The sequence below is a fragment of the Oncorhynchus gorbuscha genome, linkage group LG18 (assembly GCF_021184085.1).
Source record: "Oncorhynchus gorbuscha isolate QuinsamMale2020 ecotype Even-year linkage group LG18, OgorEven_v1.0, whole genome shotgun sequence".
NCBI classification, from domain to species: Eukaryota; Metazoa; Chordata; class Actinopteri; order Salmoniformes; family Salmonidae; genus Oncorhynchus; species Oncorhynchus gorbuscha.
The window spans coordinates 47,708,227-47,722,186 of NC_060190.1; the positions used below are offsets into that span (position 1 = coordinate 47,708,227).

At 46.0% G+C, this 13,960-nt stretch overlaps 1 protein-coding gene across 2 annotated transcripts in view; it reads left to right on the forward strand.

Annotated features, from left to right (window-relative positions):
* Positions 1–6,139: 6,139 nt before the first annotated feature.
* The window catches only part of LOC124003401 (rho guanine nucleotide exchange factor 25-like), a 67,168-nt gene continuing 59,347 nt past the window's right edge, over positions 6,140–13,960 (forward strand). Inside the window, exon 1 of one of the 2 annotated variants that reach the window (XM_046311631.1) lies at positions 6,140–6,550. In XM_046311631.1, the coding sequence (XP_046167587.1) occupies positions 6,457–6,550 (94 nt within the window). In that variant the 5' untranslated portion in view covers positions 6,140–6,456. The remainder of the gene's footprint in view (positions 6,551–13,960) is intronic. The other variant, XM_046311630.1, reaches the window with a different exon arrangement.

A 13,960-nucleotide genomic window follows, 5' to 3' on the forward strand; every position in this document is an offset into this window, starting at 1 on the left:
GTCCTTCTTCTTAACAAAAAGAACCCCGCCCCGGCCGGAGAGGAAGAAGGCACTATGGTACCGGCGTCAAGAGACACAGACAAATAATCCTCGAGAGCCTTACGTTCGGGAGCCGACAGAGAGTATAGTCTACCTCGAGGAGGAGTGGTCCCCGGAAGGAGATCAATACTACAATCATACGACCGGTGAGGAGGAAGGGAGTTGGCTCGGGACCGACTGAAGACCGTGCGCAGATCATGATATTCCTCCGGCACTCCTGTCAAATCGCCAGGTTCCTCCTGAGAAGTAGGGACAGAAGAAATGGGAGGGATGGCAGACATTAAACACTTCACATGACAAGAAACGTTCCAGGATAGGATAGAATTACTAGACCAATTAATAGAAGGATTATGACATACAAGCCAGGGGTGACCCAAAACAACAGGTGTAAACGGTGAACGGAAAATCAAAAAGACATAGTCTCACTGTGGTTACCAGATACTGTGAGAGTTAAAGGTAGTGTCTCAAATTTGATACTGGGAAGATGACTACCATCTAAGGCAAACATGGGCGTAGGCCTGTCTAACGGTCTGAAAGGAATGTTATGTTTCCGAGCCCATGCTTCGTCCATGAAACTACCCTCAGCCCCAGAGTCAATCAAAGCACTGCATGTAGCACCCGAACCGGTCCAGCGTAGATGGACCGACATAGTAGTACAAGATCTAGATGAAGGGACCTGAGTAGTAGCGCTCACCAGTAGCCCTCCGCTTACTGATGGGCTCTGGCCTCTTACTGGACATGAAATAACAAAATGTCCAGCAACTCCGCAATAGAGGCACAGGCGGTTGGTGATCCTCTGTTCCCTCTCCTTATTCGAGATGCGAATCCCTCCCAGCTGCATGGGCTCAGTCTCAAAGCCAGAGGGAGATGGTTGCGATGCGGAGCAGGGAAACACCGTTGATGCGAGCTCTCTTCCACGAGCCCGGTGACGAAGATCTACCCGTCGTTCTATGCGGATGGCGAGAGCAATCAAGGAGTCCACATCTGAAGGAACCTCCCGGGAGAGAATCTCATCCTTAACCACTGCGTGGAGTCCCTCCAGAAAACGAGCGAGCAGCGCCGGCTCGTTCCACTCACTAGAGGCAGCAAGAGTGCGAAACTCAATGGAATAATCCGTTATGGACCGTTCACCTTGGCATAAGGAAGCCAGGGCCCTAGAAGCCTCCTCACCAAAAACTGAACGGTCAAAACCCGAATCATCTCCTCCTTAAAGTTCTGGAATCTGTTAGAGCAATCAGCCCTTGCCTCCCAGATAGCTGTGCCCCATTCTCGAGCCCGGCCAGTAAGGAGTGAAATGACGAAAGCAACCCGAGCTCTCTCTCTAGAGTATGTGTGGGGTTGGAGAGAGAACACAATCTCACACTGCGTGAGAAAGGAGCGGCACTCAGTGGGCTGCCCGGAGTAGCAAGGTGGGTTATTAACCCTGGGTTCAGGAGGCTCGGCAGGCCAGGGAGAAACAGGTGGCACGAGACGTAGACTCTGGAACTGTCCAGAGAGGTCGGAAACCTGAGCGGCCAGGTTCTCCACGGCATGACGAGCAGCAGACAATTCCTGCTCGTGTCTGCCGAGCATGGCTCCTTGGATCTCGACGGCAGTGTAACGAGCGTCTGAAGTCGCTGGGTCCATTCTTTGGTCGGTTCCTTCTGTCATGCAGGTGAAGGAGGACCCAAACGCGACTTAACAGAAACAGAGTTTATTAATGCTCAAAACCAAATAACTGAGATCCTCTAGATAGTAGAGGGAAAACAACTGGAGAAGCGGCCACAGACTGCAGGTCGCTTCGGGTAGGCGCAGGCCGTAGTCCACTGAGACACCTGCTCACACGCAGCGTCTGAAGAAGGCACAAAACACGACAGGACAGGGTGATACACAATCACGGCAAAAAACACGACAGGACAGGGCGAAACGCAATAACAGCATGGAATACAAAACAAGGAACCGACGGCACAGGAACGGAACACAAAGGAATAAATAGGGAGTCTAATCAGGGGAAAGGATCGGGAACAGGTGTGGGAAGGCTAAATGATGATTAGGGGAATAGGAACAGCTGGGAGCAGGAACGGAACGACAGAGAGAAGAGAGAGCGAGAGAGTGAAAGGGGGAGGGGGAGAGAGAGGGATAGAACCAAACAAGACCAGCAGAGGGAAACGAATAGCATGGGGAGCACAGGGACAAGACATGACAATAAATGACAAACATGACATTACTGGTCAAAGTAGAATATAGAGCGCTACATGAAACTTTGGAGGACTGGATGGCTCCATATAATTAACATAAGATCCAGCCCCTGGCTGACACGCCCTCTGAGATAAACAGGTTAACATTACATAGTTCCAGACAACATTGTGCTGCTGCCCTGTGTATTTTCTCAAAGGCATTCCACAGATGAGATGAGACCACTTATTCTAGGGCTGAGATATAAACTGGCTTGAGGCTTAAATATTCCTTGGTTAAATGTAATCTTTTCAGGCACAATTAACATAAATCACCAAATCCAGTTTGAGTCTGATTTAATTTAGTCTAATTTAATTTTGTTGTGTGCATTATCCAGTCTGTTGGCTTAATGCATTCAGTAGGCTTGACTCTGTCCTGAATCTCTCTTGGATTGCAGACTTCTGAGACCAATGAGGACTGACTACTGCCGGGTGAGGAGAAGTGGAGAGCAGAGAGGGGATTCAGATGGACACAGAGACCTAGTGAGATAGGGAGATCCTGAGACTGGGAGGCTGGGTCGATGTAAGGAAGTGGGGATTGAGGATGGTAAGGGGTGTGCTGTCAAATCTAGTAGCCCTCTATCAAGGGTCAGTTTGACCTGTCAATCAGAATCAAATCAACCATCAAATCTAGTGGGTCACACAAAAGTATTTCAGGTGGACTGCATGGATCCAAATGGATTATATGGTGCAGTGATTTGCTTCACCACTAAGTGGCAGCATCAGACCCAGTCTCTGTGCCATGGGTTGAGTCCCTCGGCTCCTTGCTGCAGACAGGGCAGGTAAGCACATAGAGGGGTGCCTGCCTGTCTGCAGCTGGAGGGCTCCAGGCCAGAGGTCCCTCTGTGGAAAGGGTTTTACCTGGAACCAAAAGGGTTATACCTGAACCAAAAGGGTTATACCTGAACCAAAAGGGTTATACCTGGAACCAAAAGGGTTATACCTGGAACCAAAAGGGTTATACCTGGAACCAAAAGGGTTATACCTGGAACCAAAAGGGTTATACCTGAACCAAAAGGGTTATACCTGAACCAAAAGGGTTATACCTGGAACCAAAAGGGTTATAACTGGAACCAAAAGGGTTATACCTGGAACCAAAATGGTTATACCTGAACCAAAAGGGTTATACCTGAACCAAAAGGGTTATACCTGAACCAAAAGGAGTCCTTCAAAGGGTTCTGTTATGGGGACAGCCAAATAATAATTGTTGGTTCTAAAAAAGTACCTTTTTCTCTAAGAGTGTAGGGAGAGAAATCAAGACACTTTTCCTTTGGCAGGAGTTGGATGTTGTTTTCAGGAGAGTGCAGAAAATAAGAAGTGCGACAGGGGCTGGGGTTGGGTCAGGGGGCAGATGTTTATACAGTTTTGAATGGGAAGGAAAGGCTAATATGGCGGTGTTTAGATTTCAGAAGCATGGTTATTGGAAAAAGGTCAAAGCTTTTCAGGTCACTTGGTTTGTCATTTAGGCAGGGCTTTTAAAGGGGCTTAAGTAGATTGCCACGGGACCAAGCACATCGCAATATTTTTATAGCCTTAATCTCCTGGGGGGGGGGGGGGGTAGTGATTGTCCACCCATGAACGAGACAGTCAAAATAGAGAGCAAATGAGATAGAAAGAGGATGGATATATACTGAGCAAAAATATAAAAGCAAAATGTAATGTGGTGGTCCCATGTTGGGGCGGCAGGTAGCCTAGTGGTTAGAGTATTGGACTAGTAACTGAAAGGTTGCAAGATCAAATCCCTGAGCTGACAAGGTAAAAATATGTTTCTCTCCTCCTGGACAAGGCAGTTAACCCACTGTTCCTAGGCTGTCATTGAAAATAATAATTTGTTCTAAACTGACTTGCCTAGTTAAATAAAGGTAAAATAAAAATGTTTAATGAGCTGAAAATAAAAGATCCCACATGGCACAAAAATATTATTTCCTTCACATTTTTTGCACAAATTTGTTAACATTCCTGCTAGGGAGCATTTCTCCTTTGCCAAGATAATCCATCCACCTGACAGGTGTAGCATATCAAGAAGCTGATTAAACAGCATGATTATTATACAGGTGCACCTTGTGCTGGGGACAATAACAGGCCACTCTAAAATGTGCAGTTTTGTCACACAACACAATGCCACATATGTCTCATGTTTTGAGGGAGCCTGCAATTGGCATGCTGACTGCATGAATGTCCACCAGAGCTGTTGCCAGAGAAGTTGTTGCCTCACAACTGCAGACCACATGTAACCATACCAGCCCAGGACCTCCACATCCGGCTTCTTCACCTGTGGGATCGTCTAAGACCAGCCACCCAGACAGCTGATGAAACTGTGGGTTTGCACAACCAATTAATTTCTGCACAAATTGTCAAAAACCGTCTCAGTGAAGCTCCTCTGTGTGCTCATCGTCCTCACCAGGGTCTTGAACTGACACATATAATTGCTCTGTAAATACAAAACATGTATCTAAAAGGCATGACAGAATAGTGGAAAATGAGTGAGAGAACTATATACAAAATGGATTGAAAAGAAATTAGAGTTGAAAATGGATTGCAAGAGATGAGAGAGAGATGTGAAAGAGATGAGAGAGAGTGATGTGAGTGGTACAGAGTGAGTGAATGGGCTGGTTGGTATGCAGTGCAGTCAGTTATGGTGGTTGGTGGTAATCAGGCTGAGCATCCCAAATGGCACCCTATTCCATCCGTATAGAACATTTCATTTGACCAGTGCTCTATGGGCCCTGGTTAAACTGAGTGTTCTATAAAGGGAGTAGGGTGCATTTGGGACACGCCTGAGCATTGGCAAGGTTGGCACAGGCTGGGCAATGAGCATTATTTCTGCTCCACTTTAATGTAACCATGTCACTCCATACATTGCTCTCTTCTGTCCTCTCTCTTTCCCTTTTTCCCTCCATATCTTCTCTTATTTTATCTGTTTATCTGTTTCATGGGTTCTATGTTGAGGACTTCTTTGAGGCCTGACTTGGTCTGATACTATGTTGCTGTTCTCTGATTTAGTCAGTACCATGTTTCCCACTTGTCATTGTCCTTTCTCCTTTTCTTAGAAAAAAAGCGCAAAAAAAAATGTCACTGAAAGCCCAAGTCGTTCCCATCCTTTTTTTAGTTGCCCTCCCACTCAAGTCAAGTATGTGTTAGTGTGTCTGTGAGTGTATGAACTATGTGGTTATCTTTGTTTGTGTGTATTAGGGTTTGTGCATGCCTGTGTTAAACTTGTGTGTGTGTGTGCACCTATGTGTGTGTGCCGCTGAATGCTGTTGATATGCGCACGTGTTTACATTCAAGCGTCTGTAAATAAATGAGCCTCCTCAAAGATGTCGCCCTGGACTAGACATTTTATATACACCCAGTTATAAATATTGAACTGTATCATTCCTTATACTCTAATCAAACATTTAGGCAAACATATATGCACTTACATGGAGACAACAACACTACCAGGAATAAAGGAGAACAGAAAGTATACAGTAAACAGGTATACCATGAGGCCAATTAACAATGAGTATTATAAACAACATGTACTTTCCACAAATGGAGCACATAGGAAGAGAAGAGTGAGGCAGGGCTGCCAAGGTAATGTCTGAGTGAGAGAAGCAGACCCTGGGTGAATGAGAATGAAACCTGTATGGTGTGGTGAGGGAGAATGGGAAGGATAAAAAAGAGGAAAAAACAAGGGGAGGAGGGAACTACATGCTGGAATAGCCAGCGAGCAGAGCTGTAGACTCCACCTTCCTTCCCTCGCTCCATCCCATCTCCTCTTCCTGCCTCCCTCTCTCCTTATATTTCTCTCTCTCTCTCTCTCTCTCTCTCTCTCTCTCTCTCTCTCTCTCTCTCTCTCTCTCTCTCTCTCTCTCTCTCTCTCTCTCTCTCTCTCTCTCTCTCTCTCTCATACAGAATGTTAGCCCACTATCTAACCACAGAGAGAGCTCAAGTGAGTCGTGGAAAGCATATTGTTTCTCCACGTCTCTCTCTCTCTCTCCCTCTTTCACTTTTACACATCTCGTCTTTGGATATCCTCCTGCTGCTTCGTGACTTAACAGAGAGTGGAACAAGCTTTCTTTTCCTATTGTCAGATTTGAAAAAATACTGATATCTTCCGGGGATTACCACAGGAATGCGTTTGTGTATTTGTGGGTGAGTGTGTTGTGTCCTGTGCCATGCCCGTCCCTGGACTTTTCGGGACAAGCGGTAGTGAATCAGCATGAAGGAGGGTCACCATCAGCGGGGGTGCGGATGTCAACACTTGTTCCGAAAAGTGCTGGCCATGTGTGGCTGCTGCTATGCCCGTGTCCGAGGTTGGTACATCTCTACACTATGTCCATCATTTTGACCTAGCTACTTCTCTTCACTTTACTGGTCTCAGATGAGATGGGAGTTTAGTTCGCTTCCCCAGTTATACGTCAGGTGGTCTGTGCAGTCGTGAAGTCTGTGTTTTTCCCTCCGAGATGGACGGCAGGAGATCAAAGTGATGAAAGTGAGATCAGATGATGCAAGAGAATCAGCAGAGCTCAATCGTTTGTTGGTTGATATTCAATCTGTTTTCAGGCGAGGTAACACTAGTAAAGGGGCACCATTAAGTGTAGCTTACTCTTCTCCAATGTCCCATGCTTTTGTTCTGTGATCAGATATTGAGACAGAGATGGTGTGTGTCACTTTTACTGATGCACTGCTACTGACTGGGGCCTCTTACAGCCTCAACTTTACTCACCAACTCTGAGCATAACCTCCCCCCTGAACCCAATGGAATCTGAATACCGCTCTTCTTATGACTTCACTTACTTTTTGAGGGCAATTCTCTCCATCTTTCTCCTACACTTTCATTCTCTTTTGTATCAGTCTGTCTGTTCTTCTTACTCTTGGCTCCTCATTCCTTTGTACTCTTCTCTCCTGCTCTCTCTACGGGCAGAGACAGTAGAGGAGAATTGATAGTGATGTTTTGCTCTTTGCTCAGACTCCAATTCCTCCAAAGGAAATTAAATTAAACACATTTGGGTCCTGGATGTGTTTGCTCTACTCTGGTGTTTGCAGGAGACAAAGTGCTAGTCGCATGCTGTGAGCTGTGCAGTGTGTGAAAATATATCATTTTAGACATAGTGTTAGAGAGAATATCAGTTAGGTTATATATAAAGTTTGCTTATTGGGTTTAAGTTTATTGGCTTCAAGTTTCTTGGTGTCCACATCACCCACAAACTATCATGGTCCAAACACACCAAGACAGTTGTGAAGAGGTTACGACAACGCCTATTCCCCCTCAGGAGACCAATCAAATTTGGCATGGGTCCCCAGATCCTCAAAAAGTTCTACAGCTGCACCATCGAGAGCATCCTGACTGGTTGCATCACCGCCTGGTATGGCAACTGCTCGGCCTCCGACCGCAAGGCGCTACAGAGGGTAGTGCGTACGGCCCAGTACATTACTGGGGCCAAGCTTCCTGCCATCCAGGACCTCTATACCAGGCGGTGTCAGAGGAAGGCCCTAAATAATTGTCAAAGACTCCAGCCACCCTAGTCATAGACTGTTCTTTCTGCTACCGCACGGCAAGCGGTACCGGAGTGCCAAGTCTAGGTCCAAAAGGCTCGTTAACAGCTTCTACCCCCAAGCCATAAACCTGCTGAATAGTTAACCAAATGTCTACCCTGACTATTTGCATTGACCACCCCCCCCTTTTTTTGTAGGGTTTACATATACACTGTGGGCTCTATTTTAACAAACCTAACTATCTATCTAGCGATAGAGCTATAGGATCCGAGGGTGTGTCAGAAATATTTTTGTTATTTTCACAGTGGGGATGATTGGTGTGGTGGTGTGAAAGGTCTGGGTTTTGATTAATAAACAAGTTTTAAGTAGAGAACGACCAATAATCGGCCGAGATAATATCCCGGGCCGATTTTGGCCACTTCGAGTCTTATCAGCCATTCTCTATAGGTTTTGCCTATAGTCCATCTACACAGCAAGGCTGCTGTTGTGCCAGCCGCCACTCATCGCCTGAGTCACAAACACTGCAGAATGCAGAGGAATATCTAGCTGGGAGAATAAGCAGCAGAAAGCCATCTCATTCTCCAACAGAAAAGTGCAGTATTCAGAAATGGATCTCCTTTTACAAATATTAGTTTAGTTAATTCACTAATAATGAGGCTTGTGTACATGCCCGGACATGCATGCAATAAGCAAACTAGCTAAGCAGATAGCTTGTTAGGAAAGAGTAGGATAACTAATCCTTTCATCTGTGGTGTTAGCTATCTAGCTACTATGCTAGCTATCTGGCTAGATAAACCTATACAATCGTAGCAGTAGGATATATAATATTAAGACGAGGTACATGGAGGGTTTAAGCCACATCCAAACTTTTCACAGGAGCTGGAAAAGGATACAATATAAAGAGAAATGGGGAATGTTCACTCACTGCCCCCAAATGTATATCGCTATAGTCTACCATTGCCGTTGATATGGCTAGCAGTGAGTTTGCCACGTGAAAGGTAAACAAACTAAAGTCAAATAGCCTACAAGTGGATTCAGCACCGTTGACAAATTCCCGCGATTTGACAGTTAGGTCCAACAGAGGAAAGTGAAAAATGCATTTTTCTAAACAAAATTATAAATAAAACCAATAACCAGTCTTTTTAGTAAATGACTAGATGTTCCTAAACAGACTACCTAAAGTCACTGACACCTTTCTAACCATGGTGCAAGGGATGGAAAATGTACAAGTCGAAATTGCAAATCGTTTGACACTAGCGCTGCCTTAAAGACAGTCGAAAATAGAGCCCTGTGACTCTGATCAGGGATGGAACGTTTACATAGATGCTGTGACTCTGCTCAGTGATGGAACGTTTACATAGATGCTGTGACTCTGATCAGGGATGGAGCGTTTACATAGATGCTGTGACTCTGATCAGGGATGGAGTGTTTACATAGATGCTGTGACTCTGATCAGGGATGGAGTGTTTACATAGATGCTGTGACTCTGATCAGGGATGGAGCGTTTACATAGATGCTGTGACTCTGATCAGGGATGGAGCGTTTACATAGATGCTGTGACTCTGATCAGGGATGGAACGTTTACATAGATGCTGTGACTCTGATCAGGGATGGAACGTTTACATAGATGCTGTGACTCTGATCAGGGATGGAACGTTTACATAGATGCTGTGACTCTGATCAGGGATGGAACACTTACATAGATGCTGTGACTCTGCTCAGTGATGGAGTGTTTACATAGATGCTGTGACTCTGATCAGGGATGGAGTGTTTACATAGATGCTGTGACTCTGATCAGGGATGGAGTGTTTACATAGATGCTGTGACTCTGATCAGGGATGGAACACTTACATAGATGCTGTGACTCTGCTCAGTGATGGAGTGTTTACATAGATGCTGTGACTCTGATCAGGGATGGAGTGTTTACATAGATGCTGTGACTCTGATCAGGGATGGAGTGTTTACATAGATGCTGTGACTCTGATTAGGGATGGAACACTTACATAGATGCTGTGACTCTGATCAGGGATGGAGTGTTTACATAGATGCTGTGACTCTGATCAGGGATGGAACGTTTACATAGATGCTGTGACTCTGATCAGGGATGGAACGTTTACATAGATGCTGTGACTCTGATCAGGGATGGAGTGTTTACATAGATGCTGTGACTCTGATCAGGGATGGAGCGTTTACATAGATGCTGTGACTCTGATCAGGGATGGAACACTTACATAGATGCTGTGACTCTGCTCAGTGATGGAGGGTCTAAACAGACACACACAGAGTCAGCGATATGCTCGCATCTGGAACTCTGCAGTGTCTCGGAATGTGCTGTTCTCGGATCATTGGATCATGGAAACGCTTGAGTCACAGAGTCTCTCTGCCTACATTCCTTCACCCCAAAAAACGTAACCCCCCCCCCTGTGGTGAAGAAATGTTATGTTCATTATTTTCTGACTGTCCACAGAAGCCCAGAGCTGATGACTGGTGGATAGACAAATGCTTATGTGCTCTAACTTTGGGGCTACAGGTTCTGTGGTGTGGCAACCGTCCAGTTCTGAGGCACATATATCTTTCCGTCAAACAGTTGGTTATTGGGGCAAATAACATAATAGGTTGCTGACCACTGTGGTCTATTAGTATGCTGTGGACTTTACTGGAGTTTAAATAGAACATAGAGCTTTGACCGGTGTGATACTCTCTCCTCTTTTTGACTAGAGGTCCTCTCATGTCATCAAAGCTCTGCCTTTGGCACCATATAGCAGTGCTGGGATCCTGCCCTGGCAAAGGAGCCGTACAGGAGAGCTCTCGTCTCCATGAGTTAAAGATGTCACACAGCTCCCTCCCTGCCAAAGCAGACACATTCATTTCTAATACAGTAACCAGGCAAATGTTATTACTCTTGTAACCACGGCTGTGTGTGTGTGTACATGTCTAAGTGTGTTTATACAGTGTAGAGATAATCTCTCTCTCTGCCAGTGCTGTTTTGATTCATTTCCTAATTTACCGCTGGCTAAATATAAAGGTGCTCAGGCTCGAGGCAGATCTGCTGCCTGGCTGACTGAGGATTACATCCGTCTAGTCTTCCATCCTTCCTGCACACATCCTCAAATAAAAACCAACACACACATACACACACATGCATACATGCATGCACACAGACTGCCGCTCTAACAACCTATTTGGGGTGTGCGTGTTAACCTTTTAACATGTCAGTATAGAGATGATCTGCAGTGCATTCGGAAAGTATTCAGACACCTTCACTTTTTCCATATTTTGTTACATTACAGCCTTATTATCCCCCCTTTCCCTTATTCTAAAATGGATTAAATACACATTTTCCTCATCAATTTACACACAATACCCCATAATGACAATGTAAAAACAGGTTTTTAGAAATGTTTGCAAATGTATAAAAATATATATATATATTTACATAAGAATTCAAACCTTTTCCTATGAGATTTGAAATTGAGCTCAGGTGCATCCTGTTTCCATTGATCATCCTTGAAATGTTTCGACAACTTGATTGGAGTCCACCTGTGGTAAATTCAATTGTTTGGACGTGATTTGGAAAGGCACACACCTGTCTATATAAGGTCCCACAGTTGACAGTGCATGTCAGTGAAAAAACCAAGTCATGAGGTTGAAGGAATTGTCCATGGAGTTCTGAGACAGGAATATGTGAAGGCACAGATCTGGGGAAAGGTTACCAAAAAATGTCTGCAGAATTGAAGGTCCCCAAGAACACAGTAGGCTCTATCATTTTTATATGGAAGAGGTTTGGAACCATCAAGACCCTTCCTAGAGCTGGCCGCCCAGCCAAACTGAGCAACCGGTGGAAAAGGGCCTTGGTCAGGGAGGTGACCACTTTGACGAGCTCCAGAGTTCCTGTGTGGAGATTGTAGAACCTTCTGGAAGGACAACCATCTCTGCAGCACTCCACCAATCAGGCCTTTATGGTAGAGTGGCCAGACAGAAGCCACTCCTCAATAAAAGGCACATGACAGCTCGCTTGGAGTTTGCTAAAAGGCACCAAAAGACTCAAAGACCATAAGAAACAAGATTCTCTGGTCTGATGAAACCAAGATTGAACTCTTTGGCTTGAATGCCAAGTGTCACGTCTGGAGGAAACCTGGTACCATCCCTACGGTGATGCATGGTGGTGGCACCATCATGCTGTGGGGATGTTTTTCAGCAGCAGGGACTGTGAGACTAGTCAGGATTGAGGGAAAGATGAACAGAGCGAAGTACAGAGAGATCCTTGATGAAAATCTGTGCCAGAGGGCTCAGGACCTCAGACTGGGGCAAAGGTTCACCTTCCGCAGGAGTGGTTTCGGGACAAGTCTCTGAATGTCCTTGAGTGAACTAGCTAGAGCCCGGACTTGAACCCGATCGAACATCTCTGGAGAGACCTGAAAATAAATGTGCAGCATCCAAGCTACAGTAACAGAGTTTGAGAGTATCTGCAGAAAAGAGTGGGAGAAACACCTAAAATACAGGTGTGCCAAGCTTGTAGCGTCATATCCAAGAAGGCTTGAGGGTGTAATTGCTGCCAAAGGTGCTTCAACAAAGTACTGAATAAAGGGTCTGAATCCTTATGTAAATGTAATATTTCAGTGTTAATGTTTGTATACATTTGCAAAAGTGTCTAAAAACCTGTTTTTGCTTTGTCTTTATGGGGTATTGCGTGTAGAGTGACGAGGGGGGAAAGGCTGCGGGGCCAGACAGATTACAAGGACGTGTGCTCCGGGCATGTGCTGACCAACAGGCAGGTGTCTTCACTGACATTTTCAACATGTCCCTGATTGGGTCTGTAATACCAACATGTTTCAAGCAGACCACCATAGTCCCTGTGCCCAAAAACACAAAGGCAACCTGCCTAAATTACTACAGAACCGTAGCACTCACGTCCGTAGCCATGAAGTGCTTTGAAAGGTTGGTAATGGCTCACATCAACACCATTATCCCAGAAACCCTAGACCCACTCCAATTTGCATCCCGCCCAAACAGATCCACAGATGATGCAATATCTATTGTACGCCACACTGCCCTTTCCCACCTGGACAAAAGGAACACTTATGTGAGAATGCTATTCATTGACTACAGCTCAGCATTCAACACCATAGTACCCTCAAAGCTCATCACTAAGCTAAGGATCCTGGAACTTAATACCTCCCTCTGCAACTGGATCGGGGACTTCCTGACGGGCCGCTCCCAGGTGGTGAGGGTAGGTAGCAACACATCTGCCATGCTGATTCTCAAAACTGGAGCTCCCCAGGGGTGCATGCGCAGTCCCCTCCTGTCCTCCCTGTTCCCCCACAACAGCATGGCCAGGCACGACTCCAACACCATCATTAAGTTGCAGATGACACAACAGTGGTAGGCCTGATCCCCGAAAACGACGAGACAGCCTATAGGGAGGAGGTCAGAGTGGTGCCAGAATAAGAACCTATCCCTCAACGTAACCAAGACTTAGGAGATGATTGTGGGCTACAGAAAAAGGAGGACAGAGCACGCCCCCCTTCTCATCGACGGGGCTGTAGTGGAGCAGGTTGAGAGCTTCAGGTTCCTTGGTGTCCACATCAACAACAAGCTAGAATGGTCCAAACACACCAAGACAGTCGTGAAGAGGACACGACAAAGCCTATTCCCCCTCAGGAAACTAAAAAGATTTGGCATGGGTCCTCAGATGCTCAAAAGGTTCTAAAGCTGCAACATCGAGAGCATCCTGACTGGTTGCATCACTGCCTGGTACGGCAATTGCTCGGCCTCCGACCGCAAGGCACTACAGAGGGTGGTGTGTAAGGCCCAGTACATCACTGGGTCCACACCGACGGGACAGTAATGGAGAGGGTGGCAAGTTTTAAGTTCCTCTGGGTACACATCACAAACAAACTGAAATGGTCCACCCATACAGACAGTGTGGTGAAGAAGGCGCAGCAGCGCCTCTTCAACCTCAGGAGGCTGAAGAAATTTGGCTTGTCACCAAAAACACTCACACCGCCTGGTACGGAAACCGCTCCGCCCATAATCGTAAGGCTCTCCAGAGGGTAGTGAGGTCTGCACAGCGCATCACCGGGGGCAAACTAGCTGCCCTCCAGGACACCTACACCATCCAATGTCACAGGAAGGCCAAAAAGATCATCAAAGACAACAACCACCCGAGCCACTGCCTGTTCACCCCACTATCATTCAGAAGGCGAGGTCAGTACAGGTGCATCAAA